Source organism: Heptranchias perlo, chromosome 10, assembly GCF_035084215.1.
Source record: "Heptranchias perlo isolate sHepPer1 chromosome 10, sHepPer1.hap1, whole genome shotgun sequence".
NCBI classification, from domain to species: domain Eukaryota; kingdom Metazoa; phylum Chordata; class Chondrichthyes; order Hexanchiformes; family Hexanchidae; genus Heptranchias; species Heptranchias perlo.
The window spans coordinates 3387553-3403335 of record NC_090334.1 but is presented as its reverse complement, the minus strand read 5'-3'; the positions used below and the strand labels follow the sequence as shown (position 1 = coordinate 3403335).

At 43.5% G+C, this 15783-nt stretch overlaps 1 protein-coding gene across 1 annotated transcript in view; it reads right to left on the bottom strand.

The window, feature by feature from the left end:
• psen1 (presenilin 1) overlaps positions 1–15783 on the bottom strand; it is a 61878-nt gene that overhangs the window by 25769 nt on the left and 20326 nt on the right. The window contains exons 4-6 of the mRNA XM_067991140.1: positions 10714–10855; positions 8725–8792; positions 8103–8323 (exon numbers count right to left, since the gene is read on the bottom strand). Coding sequence (XP_067847241.1) covers positions 8103–8323; positions 8725–8792; positions 10714–10855 — 431 coding nt within the window. The remainder of the gene's footprint in view (positions 1–8102; positions 8324–8724; positions 8793–10713; positions 10856–15783) is intronic.

Below are 15783 nucleotides of genomic sequence, written 5' to 3'. Positions count from 1 at the left end.
TGATAGAGGCCCTTAAGATAATGAAAAGGTTTGATAGGGTTGATGTAGAGAAGATGTTTCCACTTGTGGGGGAGATCAGAACCAGGGGTCATAATTATAAAACAGTTGCTAATAAATCCAACAGGGAATTCATAGAAACATAGAAAATAGGAGCAAGAGTAGGCCATTCGGCCCTTCGGGCCTGCTCCCCCATTCAAAATGATCGCAGCTGATCGTCTAACTCAGTACCCTGTTCCCGCTTTTTCCCCATATCCCTTGATCCCTTTAGCATTAAGAAATATATCTATCTCCTTCTTGAATACAACTAATGACTTGGCCTCCACTGCCTCCTGTGGTAGAGAATTCCACAGGTTCACCACCCTCTGAGTGAAGAAATTTCTTCTCATCTCGGTTCTAAACGTCCTACCCCGTATCCTGAGACTGTGACCCCTGGTTCTGGACGCCCCAGCCATTGGGAACATCCTCCCTGCATCTAGTCTGTCTAGTCCTGTTAGAATTTTATATGTTTCGATGAGATCACCTCTCATTCTTCTAAACTCTAGTGAATATAGGCCTAGTAGACCCAATCTCTCCTCATACGTCAGTCCTGCCATCCCAGGAATCAGTCTGGTAAACCTTCATTGCATTCCCTCCATGGCAAGGACATCCTTCCTCAGATAAGGAGACCAAAACTGCACACAATACTCCAGATGTGGTCTCACCAAGGCCCTGTATAACTGCAGTAAGACATCCCTGCTCCTGTACTCAAATCCTCTTGCAATTAAGGCCAACATATCATTTGCCTTCCTAACTGCTTGCTGCACCTGAATGCTCGCTTTCAGCGACTGGTGTACAAGGACACCCAGGTCTCGTTGCACCTCCCCTTTTCCCAATCTATCTCCATTCAGATGATAATCTGCCTTTCTGTTTTTACAACCAAAGTGGATAACCTCACATTTATCCACGTTATACTGCATCTGCCATGTTCTTGCCCACTCACCTAACTTGTCTAAATCACATTGGAGCCTCTTTGCATCCTACCCACGACTCACATTCCACTCCAGCTTTGTGTCGTCTACAAACTTGGAAATGTTACATTTGGTTCCCTCATCCAAGTCATTGATATATATTGTGAATAGCTGGGGCCCAAGCACTGATCCCTGCGGTACCCCACTAGTCACTGCCTGCCACACGGAAAAAGACCCGTTTATTCCTACTCTCTCTTTCCTGTCTGTCAATTCTCAATCCATGCCAGTATATTCCCCCCAATCCCATGTGCTTTAATTTTGCACACTAACCTCTTGTGTGGGACCTTATCAAAAGCCTTCTGAAAATCCAAGTACACCACATCCACTGGTTCTCCCCTATCTATTCTACTAGTTACATCCTCAAAAAACTCCAGTAGATTTGTTAAGCATGATTTCCCTTTCATAAACCTTTCATAAACATATTTTATAATAGACTCTAGCATTTTCACCACTACTGATGTTAGGCTAACTGGTCTGTAATTCCCTGTTTTTTCTCTCCCTCCTTTTTTAAATATTGGGGTTACATTTGCCACCCTCCAATCTGTAGGAACTGTTCCAGAGTCTATAGAATTTTGGAAGATGACCACCAATGCATCCACTATTTCCAGGGCCACTTCCTTTAGTACTCTGGGATGTAGATCATCAGGCCCTAGGGATTTGTCAGCCTTTAGCCCCATTAATTTCCCTAGCACAATTTTTTTTACTAATACTGGTTTCCTTTACTTTCTCCCTCTCACTAGACCCTTGGTTCCCTAACATTTCTGGCAGGTTATTTGTGTCGTCCTTTGTGAAGACAGAACCGAAGTATATGTTTAATTCTTCTGCCATTTCTTTGTTCCCCATTATAATTTCCCCCATTTCTGACTGTAAGGTACCTACATTTGTCTTCACTAATCTTTTTCTCTTGACATATTTATAGAAGCTTTTACAGTCAGTTTTTATGTTCCCTGCTAGTTTACTCTCATACTCTATTTTTCCCCCTTAATCAATCTCCTTGTCCTCCTTTGCTGAATTCTGAACTGCTCCCAATCCTCAGGCTTGCTGCTTTTTCTGGCAATTTTATATGTCTCCTCTTTGGATCTAATACTATCCCTAATTTCTTTTGTAAGCCACGGTTGAGCCACCTTTCCTGTTTTATTTTTGTGCCACACAGAAATGAATAATTGTTGTAATTCCTGCACACGTTCTTTAAATATTAGCCATTGCCTCTCCACCATCATCCCTTTTAGTAAAGTTCCCCAATCTATCATAGCCAACTCGCACCTCATACTTTCGTAATTTCCTTTATTTAGATTCAGGACCCTAGTTTCGGATTCAACTACTTCACTCTCCATCTTAATGGAGAAGTAGAGAGGGAGGAGGCTCGTGTGGAGCATAAACGCTGGCATAGACCAGTTGGGTCGAATGGCCCGTTTTTGTGCTGTCGTTTCAATGTAACTCGGTGTAGCATACTTCAGAATATTTGCCACATTTCACTCTCAAATGCAGGACTATATTGATTGCGATAAAGCAAAAGAAGTTTAGAAAGACAGTTAGGGCCTCGTTTTATTTAGTGCAATAACTGCAATGGACATTGGTAAAATTGAGCTACTTTCAGCCTTAATTAACTTCCAGCAAAACAAGTCGTGAAACTGAACTGAGTAAATCTGGTCTTTTGTGGGCTGGCACAAGATAAGTGATCATGAAAGCTGCCGGATTGTCATTAAAATTCAGCTGGGCCACTAATGTCCTTCAAGGAGAGAACTGCCACCCTCACCCAGTTTGGTCTACATGTGACTCCAGTCCTACACTATGTGGTTAACTCTTAATGCCCTCAGGGCATTGAGGGATGGGCAATAAATACTGCCTCCTAAGTGTTGCTCATATTCCAAAAGAGCGAGCATCTTGTACACTCTTCACTCCAGTGCTTTGTTTTCCTTTTTACAGTAGCAGTGCTTCTGCACCTCCCTTCAGCTCACTCTCCATGTCCCAAAGAGCAAGAGACACAATGGCACGCTTACCACACACCTGCCCACCTTGCCATGAGCTACCCAAGAGCCAGACTACAAGTGAGCCTCCTGCTTAGAGTGCCAACAGTAAAAACATAGAAACATAGAAAATAAGAGCAGGAGTAGGCCATTCGGCCCTTCGAGCCTGCTCTGCCATTCAATATCATGACTGATCCTCTATCTCAATACCATATTCCCGCTCTCTCCCCATACCCCTTGATGCCTTTTGTGTCTATATTTAAGAAAGAGCTAGATAGATTTCTGTTCAGTGAATTGGCCTCCACAGCCTTCTGTGGTAGAGAATTCCACAGGTTCACCACCCTCTGAGTGAAGAGATTTCTCCTCATCTCAGTCCGAAATATCCTACCCTGTATCCTGAGACTGTGACCTCTCGTTCTGGACCCCCAGCCAGGGGAAACATCCTCCCTGCATCCAGTCTGTCTAGCCCTGTCAGAATTTTGTATGTTTCAATGAAATCCCCTCTTATTCTTCTAAACTCGAGTGAATACAGGCCGAGTCGACCCGATCGCTCCCCACATGACAGTCCTGTCATCCCAGGAATCAGTCTGGAGAACCTTCGCTGCACTCCCTCTATGGCAAGTATATCCTCTCTTAGGTAAGGAGACCAAAACTGCACACAATACTCCAGGTGTGGTCTCACCAAGGCCCTGTATAACTGCAGTAAGACATCCTTGCTCTGTACTCAAATCCTCTTGCAATGCAGGCCAACATACCATTTGCCTTTCTAACTGCTTGCTGCACCTGAATGTTTGCTTTCAGTGACTGGTGTACAAGGACACCCAGGTCCCTTTGTACATCAACATTTCCCAATCTATCGCCATTTAAATACTTTGCCTTTGTTTTTCCTTCTGAAGTGGATAACTTCACATTTATCCACATTATACTGCATCTGCCATGTATTTGCCCACTCACTCAACTTGTCTCAATCGCCTTGAGGCCTCTTTGCATCCTCCTCATAACTCACAATCCCACCTAGTTTTGTGTCGTCAGCAAACTTGGAAATATTACATTTGGTTCCCTCATCCAAATCATTGATATATATTGTGAATAGCTGGGGCCCAAGCACTGATTCCTGCAGTACCCCACTAGTCACCGCCTGCCACCCCGAAAAAGACCCATTTATTCCCACACTCTGTTTCCAGTCTGTTAACCAATTTTCAATCCATGCCAGTATATTACCCCCAATCCCATGTGCTTTAATTTTGCACACTAACCTCTTACGTGGAACCTTATCAAAAGCCTTCTGAAAATCCAAATAAACCACATCCACTGGTTCTCCCTTATTTATTCTACCAGTTACATCCTCAAAAAACTCCAGGAGGTTTGTCAAACATGATTTCCTTTTCACAAATCCATGTTGACTTTGTCTAATCCCGTTGTTATTTTCTAAGTGTCCTGTTATCACATCCTTTATAATAGACTCCAGCATTTTCCCTACTACTGATGTTAGGCTAACCGGTCTGTCGTTCCCTGTTTTCTCTCTCCCTCCTTTTTTAAATAGTGGGGTTACATTTGCCACCCTCCAATCTGCAGGAACTGTTCCATAATCTATAGAATTTTGGAAGATGACAACTAATGCATCCATTATTTCCATGGCTACCTCTTTTAGTACTCTGGGATGCAGAGTATCAGGCCCTGGGGATTTATTGGCTTTCAGTCCCATTAATTTCTCCAGCACTATTTTTTTTTACTAATACTAATTTCCTTTAATTCCTCCTTCTCACTCGGCCCTTAGTTCCCTAGCATTTCTGGGAAGTTATTTGTGTCCTCATCTGTGAAGGCAGAACCAAAATATTTGTTTAATTGCTCTGTCATTTCCTTGTTCCCCATTATAAATTCACCAATTTCTGACAATAAGGGACCTACATTTGTCTTCATTAATCTTTTTCTTTTTACATACTTGTAGAAACTTTTACAGTCCGCTTTTATGTTCCTTGCAAGTTTACTCTCATACTCTATTTTTCCCCTCAATCAATCTCTGTCCTTTTTTGCTGAATTCTAAAATGCTCCCAATCCTCAGGCTTGCTACTTTTTCTGGCAACTTTACATGACTCCTCTTTGGATCAAATACTATCCTTAATTTCTTTTGTTAGCCATGGTTGGGCTGCTTTTCCTTTTGTATTTTTGCGCCAAAACTCCACGCACCCTCCATCCCTCCCACATTCTGTGGTTCAGTGAACTAATGCACAGTGCAGTGTGATAGAATCACAGACGAAAAAAGATCTGATCTGATTCCTCAATAATGCTCAGTTAGCCAGTGTGGACCGTGGGTAACACGTCCATGCTAGAGGAGGGAGCGGGGATAAGAATGCCTGCCCTTCCTGCTCTAAGATCACATTTCCTACTTGACGTGGACGTGTAGATAATTGAGGGGCAGCATCAAGCTCAGCTGTGGTGGACCTCCAGAGTAGAATATCCTTCTTGTCCTCATAGTCCAGACTCCAAGAATTTCATCCTTATATAGTTTTACTTGGCAAAATGTGGACAATAGAATTGACAATACTAATGAATCTACCACAGGGGCCAATTAAGGGCTACAGCTCCTTTAAGACTGAGAAAAAGTTACATGTTCTAAAGTACAGAACACTACATACAATGCTTTCTTAAAAAGGGAAAAAAGTCAGCGGAATCTAGTAAATACAGTCCCCACCACTTACACTGTCCGCACTTATGGTGCTAACCATTTGCCATTTCCACTGAATTCAACTACACTTAACACATTAAACACACCGGTTATTTCTGGCAGTTCAATACGCGTTTCGGACCTCAGTAAAGTGAGATTAAGTGCTGTTAACGATTTATCTGAGGAGCTGAGTGCTTCTAGCACTATCCACCCCCCTTTTATCGGTTTTTAATGCCCCAGGAACAGCTGATAAAGCTGCCTGAACTCTCCACACTCCGACTCCTGCAGTAACAGTCCAACAGATGATGGAGACTTCAGGCAGCTTCAATCAGCTCTTCGCTAAACACAGATCATCTCTTGCTTTCCATTTAGATCAATTATCCGATTTTGGATCGATTTAGCATCATGCAATATAGTCCCCACCACTTTATAAACTAGTTTAGGGATCTTAGATCTTTAACTCTTCAAAACCTTAGGCACCAAGGGTTCTGATGGATTTAGCGTCCACCACGTATAGCAGGCAAATCGTGTTAGCACGACCATACCCGCTATATGTGGTGGGGACTGTAGCAAAGTCCAATAATAAGAGCAAACAGTAGGAAACAGCTGTCTGCAGATATGTTAACCAAAGGGGATTTAAATAATCACTTTTGCTTGCCTTGCCAGTTTGAAATACATTGTCACAGAAAGCCACAAGGCTGCCCATGAAAAATGCAAAGTTCTTAATTCAATCCTGTTCTCTTGAAACAAAACACCAATAAACAACTTTTGACAGAAGCAGTAGGAAGCGGATTTTCACTCAAAGAAACCACTTCACGATAGAGTCATTTATAACAACTTGCATTTATAAAGTGCCATTAACGTAGGAAAATGTCCATGGTGCTTTTATGATTTGTTTTGGCCGATTTGGGACAAAGTGAATTTAAAAAAGCCAACAGTGTTGGTATTTTAAGTAGGTATTAAGCGACTGACTTGTGGAGAGGTTAAAAAAGTTATTAGACAAGTCAAACCTCAATAGTTTGGCTTATTCTCCCTGCAGCAACTAAGTATTAAATGACTGACATTAAAACAGGCTACATACAAATACACACCCCTAACCCTGGCCCCATTCCTAATACACTAATTGCAGCCTGACCATACACATATTTAATGAAATAAAAATCATTACTTCTGTAGAAAGTATTAGTCGCATCCTCAATCCCACCCAACCTGAATCAGGATGTCTAAACTGACACTTCGCAGCTCTGTTAAAAATTCCACATAAAAACACTGGGAAGTATCCCTGTACCACAGAGGGGCCTAAATCAGGGGCAGCAGAGAAGTCACAAAATTCACACGTTCAAAGTCAGCCACCTAAAGAATATGATAAAATAACAGGACAAATTAATGCCTCGAAGGTTTCTTCAAGAACTTAATTTGTTCCAGAGTTTACGAGGAGTCTTTCTCCACATATTTTCTGTGTGCGTATGGAAGGGGAGAGGCAAAAGAGGTGGTCATTTCTGGGACACATGCACACACCACTGATATAGCCTCATTAGATCAGTGGAGTAAAGAAGAACTTGAATTTATATAGCACCTTTCACCTCAGGATATCCCTAAGCTCTTTACAGCCTATTAAATACTCTTAAAGTGAAGTCACTGTTGTAATGTAGGAAACAAGGCAACCAAATTGTGCACAGCAAGGTCCCACAAACAGCGATGTAATGATGACCAGCTAATCGATTATAGGAAGAATACAAGCAGATCTTCTTTCCTCTCCCTCATTTAGAAAAAACTATACAACCATGGTCTTAAAACAGATTACCAAAGAATATATAGCAATCAAGTCGATAGTGAACAGGGAGGCAGAATTTGGTCCAAATGACTTGTGTAGTTATAGCAAGCCTTCGGGACTCTCAGCTTTTGATACCTCCTACAGCTGGTGACGTTTTCTAGTACTACGAGCTGAACCTGGATTACCTCCTTCCTTCCCCTCAAATCACTGGACTAAGCAGGTCAGTGCATTTAATCAAGCTCACTACAGATAACTGTGTCAATGCGTACAGCCAAAGTCTTGCAGGCTGACTCCCACCCACTTGTAATGTGGACACTAACTTTATGGTAGTTTGAGAAGGCAGCGAGCTGATTTATGTTGATGCACGGTCAGCAGAATTTAATTTATACTGATTATTCAATAGCTGGCCTGTGGATGGCAGGTTTTCACAAGTTAGTCTATTTCTCCCTCGCCATATACATTTAGAACCACCAGAATCTTGGAAAACTTTTCAAAAGACACTTACTGGTAGCGTTGCTTTAAGATTCAGATCACCAGTATCAGAATCTCCACTCTGTGACCATAAATGTATCACACCATTCACTCGTACAACCTATCCATTTGTGGCTACTGAACACATTGGACTTAACGCCATCTGATCAGCAGCCCAAGATTAAATTCAAGCGTGAACTCCAATGATCGGGTCTTACCGTATATTGAAATCACGGCCAGGATTAGCCAGGCAGTCCATTCCGGGAGGTATTTGATGAAAACCAGAGCCATCAAAGCACTGATCATGATCAAGTAGGCCTGCTGCAGGTGAAGTGGTCCCTTCCAGTGGATACAGATCATTCCGACCACCCCAAAGTTCCAGATCACCATTGCCAGCGTGAAGTAATCCATGGCAACGTTGTAGGTTTTGAAGACTTCCCTGAAGAGAAATGACAGAACCCTGGTTTGCTGGATGGAACAAAGTACTGTTTTCCTGCAGCTCCACACTCCATTCATTCAACCACCCAGGCATCCATGTTATTTTTCCTCAGTTGGTGGACAGTTTGAGGCCAATGGTATTATCACGCCCAATATTAGTCTTTAGATTGGATCCCCTGGGCTCCTTCCTTTACACCCACCCACCTAGTTAATCCTGCTAACACTGCCCACTGAGAGAGGCCTATGGGCATATCAGACTAAATCAGAACTGTGGCACTCAATGAGCATCCAACAGCCAGGTCGTCACCAATTAGGGAAATTGCATCAGCCCTTTTATGGCAGACACAGACTATACAATAAAGCACCAGCACAGTTACATCATTTTAAAAAGGTTGAACTTACCCCAAATAGATGAAGGAGAAAAAGAAAAGCAGCAAGAGTGATGAGATTATCAGCCATCCGTGAATGACCTGTTTAAAAGACCAAGATAAATTGTAAAGCTTCGGGCAACAAAAAGCTTTGCAAATTTTTTTTTATATATAATTCATTAATTGATAGCAATACAATTTGGTTTTGGATCCTAAGTCTCTGTGGTATCAAGATACGGTGGTGGGGGGGGGTGGCAGAGTTCCTTTTCATAAACCTAGTGACTTATGTTGTTTGTCTTCTAGACATTTACCGATTTGTCAGCCTTGGCTCAGCAGGTATCACTCTCGCCTCTGAGTCAGAAGGTCATGGGTTCAAGTCCCACTCCAGAGACTTCAGCATATAATCCAGGCTGACACTCCCAGTGCAGTACTGAGGGACTGCACTGCTTTCAGAGATGCCGTCTTTCAGATGAGGTGTTAAACAGAGGCCCTGGCTGACCTCTTAGTTGGATTTAAAGATCCCATGGCACAATTTGAAGAGCAGGTGAGTTCTCCCCAGTATCCTGGCCAATATTTATCCTCAACCAACATCACAGATTATCTGGTCATTATCTCATTGCTGTTTGTGGGATCTTGCTGTGCACATATTGGCTCCCACGTTTCCTACATTACAATAGTGACTACACTGCAAAAGTACTTCATTGGCTGTGAAGGGCTTTGGGACATCCTGACAGGAAAGGCGCTAAAGAAATGCAAGTTTGATCTTCCTTTCTTTCCACAGATACATATTAGCAAAAACAAGGCTATTTAAATTATTGCTACTTGAGCTGTAGTCCATTTATGTTGAACATGTGTAGTATTTATATGGATAAAAGTATTAGAAGGCATCCTGAAAGAGGGGATAACGAAAGACTAAGTCAGGTACGGTCAATAAGGGGGGTTAGCATGGATTTACAGGAGGAAGGTTTTGCCCAAGGTATTTACTGGAGTTCACTGAGGAACTGACTAACCCTGCCGACAACTGAAATTCTTTGAATGTGATTTTTTAAAAAGATTTCAGCAAGTGTCTCATAAGCAATTAGTCCACAAGAATTATAAACATAGAATAGCAGGCAGGTTTTGAGGTGGATTGAAAGTCGGCTAAACCAGAGAAAGCAAAATATGGATGCAAACAGAGCAACATTAGCATAGGAAGGGGTCAGTATTGAAGTGCCATTGGGATTAGTGCTAGGGCCATTTGTTTACAGAAATTATTGGGAGCGGCAGACAGGAAAAAACATTAGCTGATAACATCAAAATTTCCTAGACAGGGAAGAGATGTTGAAACAATATGGAACAGAGAAACCAAATATAAAAAGGGATCTAGACAGGTTGGGGAGATTGGCTGATGAGTGGCAAATGGCACTTAATCTGAACAAATACAAGGCAATGACCAAAGAAGGAAAAGGAAAAGTGGAAACATAAACTGAATGTCAGGCTACAGGACAACACAGGAGAGGGATCTGGGTTTGGTATAGCTCACGACAACCAACTGCAGTGTACGGCAGCAGCAAGGAAAGCTAACTCAATCTTGCGATAGATAGCCAGAAGTGATAACTAGGGACTGCCCTTGTGGGATGCAGCAAAGAAAAATCTTTTGGATCTCACCCGAGGTCATTTAAAGGGACAAGCTGCTTTCAGATTACTCAATTTACAATAACAATCACAATAACAAAAAAAGGATCAATTAAACTAAGCTATTTAAAATCAAATAAAATGAATAGACGCAATTAACATTAACCTGTGGTATGTGGAGTGTCACAAACTTAGTGAACATGATTAAATTAGGGCTTAGTCGCATAAAGTACAACCATTTCCACTGTTTCCCCAAAGGTGTAGCAATTTTATTTTGGTTCTTCCGCATTTCAATTAAAGCTGCTCACTGGGAAAGGGGGAGTTGAAAATTTGCACTAGCAAAATTTAGCAAAAAGTGCGTCTTGCACACCAGGAGAATTTTTCTGTGGACCAAGCTGAGGATACATACCTTGTAGCACCTGTACTTGTACAGAAGTACGAGAATCAGTGTCATCACTATAATTACACTGATCATAATGATGGCATTCAATATGGAGTTTACAGCTCGCTGTCCAACAGAGTCTGTGTCTTCTGTAAATGGAGTGTATAACCTGAAGGCACACAAACAGCCCACAAGAGTCAGGCGCTTCTCACCAGGACAATGAACTGATTCAGTATCAGCTTGGTTAGTAATCAATCGTTAACAAAGATTCCTTAAGATTTTTCTCAAAGGGCAATGCAATAGATAAGGTTAAGCCCCAGTGGTTGTACAGTACAAACATTTAAGACCACCTCCCAAATTTGTCTATTCCCTGCACGTTTTAAAATATTTCACAAGCTCTCCTTCTTCCCTTTTTGAAATCGATGCAAGTACTGATATCCTGCTAAAGTAACGTTAATACATTAATCGTTGGTGTGGTAAGTACAATTACCCATGTGGGGTGACCCAACTAAAAATATTTTAAAGTCATTTCCCAACACTTAAGCTGTCATGTCACAAACTTTGTGCAAAACAGGAAGGTTCACCAAGAGTAAAAAAAGTCAAGGAGCCCCCCCTCCCCCTGCAACAACTGCAGCCCAAAAAATTCCCTCCTTGCTTCCCTCCGTACCCCAAGATTCCCTCCTTCCTTCCCTCCGTACCCCAAGATTCCCTCCTTGCTTCCCTCCGTACCCCAATATCATAGAAATGTATAAGGTTACAGCATGGAAGGAGGCCATTCGGCCCATCAAGGCCACGCCAGCTCTATGCATGAGCAATCCAGCTCATCCCACTCCCCTGCCCTATCCCCGTAGCCCTGCATATTTTTTTCCTTTCAAGTACTTATCCAGTTCCCTTTTGAAGTCCGTGATTGAATCTGCCTCCACCACCCCCTCGGGCAGTGCATTCCAGATCCTAACCACTCACTGTGTAAAAAAGTTTCTCCTCATATCGCCTTTGGTTCTTTTGCCAATCACCTTAAATTTATGCCCTCTGGTTCTTGACCCTTCCACCAATGGGAACAGTTTCTCTCTATCCACTCTGTCTGGACCCTTCATGATTTTGAATACCTCTATCAAATCTCCTCTCAACCGTCTCTGTTCCAAGAAGAACAATCCCAGCCTCTCCAGTCTATCCTCATAATTTCAGTCCCTCATCCCTGGAATCATTCTAGTAAATCTCCTCTGCACCCTCTCTAAGGCCTTCACATCTTTCCTAAAGTGCGGTGCCCAGAACTGGACACAATGCTCCAGATGTGGCCGAACCAGCGTTTTATAAAGGTTCAACAAAACTCCCTTGCTTTTGTACTCTATGCCTCTATTTACAAATTGTAAACAATTTTACAACACCAAGTTATAGTCCAGCAATTTTATTTTAAATTCACAAGCTTTCGGAGGCTTCCTCCTTCGTCAGGTGAACGATGTGAAAATGATCTATTTACAAAGCCCAGGATCCTGTATGCTTTTTTAACCGCTTTCTCAACCTGCCCTGCCACCTTCAATGATTTATACACATACGCCCTCAGATTCCTCTGTTCCTCCACCCCTTTTAGAATTGTGTCCTCTAGTTTATATTGCCTCTCATTTTTCCTACCGAAATGCATCACCTCGCACTTTTCCAGGTTAAACTTCATTTATTTTTTAAATCGTTCATGGGATGTGGGCATCGCTGGCAAGGCCGGCATTTATTGCCCATCCCTAATTGCTCCTGAGAAGGTGGTGGTGAGCCACCTTCTTGAACCGCTGCAGTCCGTGTGGTGAAGGTTCTCCCACAGTGCTGTTAGGAAGGGAGTTCCAGGATTTTGACCCAGTGACGATGAAGGAACGGCGATATATTTCCAAGTCGGGATAGTGTCCGACATGGAGGGGAAGGTGGTGCTGTTCCCATGTGCCTGCTGCACTTGTCCTTCTAGGTGCTAGAGGTCGCGGGTTTGGGAGGTGCTGTTGAAGAAGCCTTGGCTGCCACGTGTCTGCCCATGCCACCAGAGTGTCTATATCCTCTTGAAGTCTATCATTATCCTCCTCACTGTTTACTACCCTTCCAAGTTTTGTGTCATCTGCAAATTTTGAAATTGTGCCCTGTACTCCCAAGTCCAAGTCATTAATATATAATCAAGAAAAGCAGTGGTCCCAGCACAGACCCCTGGGGAACACCACTGCACACCTCCCTCCAGTCCGAAAAACAATCGCTCACCGCTACTCTGTTTCCTATCATTTAGCCAATTCTGTATCCATGCTGTTATTGTCCCCTTTATTCCATGGGCTGCAATCTTAATAGCAAGCCTACCATGTGGCACTTTATCAAACGCTTTTTGAAAATCTATGTACACATCAACTGCATTGCCCTCATCTACCCTCTCTGTTACCTAATCAAAAAACTCTCAAATTGGTTGAACATGATTTGCCTTTAACAAATCCATGCTGGCTTTCCCTAATCAATCCACACTCGTCCAAATGAGGTTAATTCTGTCCCGGATTATCGTTTCTAAAAGTTTCCCCACCACCGAGGTTAAACTGACTGGCCTATAGTTGCTGGGTTTATCTTTACACCCTTTTTTGAACAAGGGTGTAACATTTGAAATTCTCCAGTCCTCTGGCACCATTCCTGTATCTAAGCATGTCTGGAAGATTGTGACCAGTACCTCCGCAATTTCCCCCCTTACTTCCCTCAGCATACTAGGGTGCATCCCATCTGGACCCAGGTGACTTATCTATTTTAAGTACAGCTAGCCTTTCCAGCACCTCTTCTTTCTCAATTTTTAGCCCATCCAGTATCTTAACTATATCTTCCTTTACCGAGACTCTGGCAGCATCTTCTTCCGTGGTAAAGACAGATGGAAAGTACTCATTTAGTACCTCAGCCCACTGCCTCCATGAGTAGATCTCCTTTATGGTCCCTAATCGGGCCCACCCTTCCTCTTACTACCTGTTAACATATCTGTAGAAGACTTTTGGACTCCCTTTTACATTGGTTGCCAGTCTGTTCTCATACTCTCTCTCTCTCTCTTTGCCCCTCTTATTTCCTGTTTCACTTCCCCTCTGAACTTTCTATATTCTGCCTGGTTCTCACTTGTGTTATCAACCTAACACCTGTTATATGCTGTTTTTTTCCGCTTCATCTTATTCTCTATCTCCTTTGTCATCCAGGGAGTTCTGGCTTTAGTTGCCCTACCTTTCTCCCTCGTGGAATGTACCTTGTCTGTACCTGAATCATCTCCTCTTTAAAGGCCGCCTACTGTTCAATTACAGTTTTGCCTGCCAATCTTTGATTCCGATTTACCCGGGTTAGACCTGTTCTCATCCCACTGAAATTAGCCCTCCTCCAATTGAGTATTTTTACTCTAGAGTGGACAGAGTCCTTTTCCAAAGCTATTCTAAGCCTGATACTATGATCGCTACTCCCTAAATGCTCTCCCACTGACACTTGTTCCACTTGGTCCATCTCATTCCCTAGAATGAAGTCCAGCAATGCCTCCTTCCTCATTGGGCTGGTTGAGAACACATTTCAAAAATTCCACCCCCTCTTGCCCCTTATATTAGTAACCCCCCTTATATTAGTAACCCAGTCTATATTAGGATAGTTGAAATCCCCCGTTATCACGACTCTAATGGCTTTTGCATCCCTCTAATTTCCCTGCAAATTTGCTCCTCTATCTCCTGCCCACTAGTTGGGGCAATAAATGCTGGCTTTGCCAGCGACACCCACATCCCATGAATATAAAAAAAAATCCTTAATCAATGCTGCCACCCACCCCACCCCACTCCTTTCTTTCCTTCCCTATCTTTCCTGAACACCTTGTACCCAGGAATATTTAGTACCCACTCCTGCCCTTTTTTGAGCCAGGTCTCCGTTTTTGCCACAACATTGTATTCCCATGTGGCTATTTGCGCCAACAGCTCACCAACCTTGTTTACCACACTTCGTGCGTTTATACACATGCACTGTAAACCCGTCTTAGACTTGTAATCTCTCTTGGTCTGACCCCACCTAACACCTTACTATTTTTTTACTCTAGGGCTATCCTTCTCTCCTGATCCTTTGTACCCCTTGTTTCCCCTTTCCAATGCTGCATCCTGGTGCCCATCCCCCGGCCAAATTAGTTTAAACCCTCCCCCACAGCACTAGTGACACTCCCCGCGAGGACATTGGTCCCGGCTCCGTTGAGGTGCAACTGTCCGGTCTGAACAGGTCCCACCACCCCCAGAACTGATGCCAATGCCCCAGGAATCTGAAGCCCTCCCTCCTGCACAGTATCTCCTGCCACGCATTCATGTGCTCTATCCTCCTATTTCTATACTTGCTTGTGTGTGGCACCAGGAGTAATCCAGAGATTACTACCTTTGAGGTCCTGCTTCTTAATCTCTTTCCTAACTCCTTAAACTCTGCCTGCAGGACCTCAGCCCTCTTCCTACCTATGTCGTTGGTACCGACATGGACCATAACTTCTGGCTGTTCACCCTTCCCCCTCCAGGCTCTCTCCCTGCTTTCCTCCGTACCCCAATGTTCTCTCCCTGCTTTCCTCCGTACCCCAATGTTCCCTCCCTGCTTTCCTCCGTACCCCAATGTTCTCTCCCCGCTTTCCTCCGTACCCCAATGTTCTCTCCCTGCTTTCCTCCGTACCCCAATGTTCTCTCCCTGCTTTCCTCCGTACCCCAATGTTCTCTCCCTGCTTTCCTCCGTACCCCAATGTTCTCTCCCTGCTTTCCTCCGTACCCCAATGTTCCCTCCCTGCTTTCCTCCGTACCCCAATGTTCTCTCCCCGCTTTCCTCCGTACCCCAATGTTCTCTCCCTGCTTTCCTCCGTACCCCAATGTTCTCTCCCTGCTTTCCTCCGTACCCCAATGTTCTCTCCCTGCTTTCCTCCGTACCCCAATGTTCTCTCCCTGCTTTCCTCCGTACCCCAATGTTCTCTCCCTGCTTTCCTCCGTACCCCAATGTTCTCTCCCTGCTTTCCTCCGTACCCCAATGTTCTCTCCCTGCTTTCCTCCGTACCCCAATGTTCTCTCCCCGCTTTCCTCCGTACCCCAATGTTCTCTCCCTGCTTTCCTCCGTACCCCAATG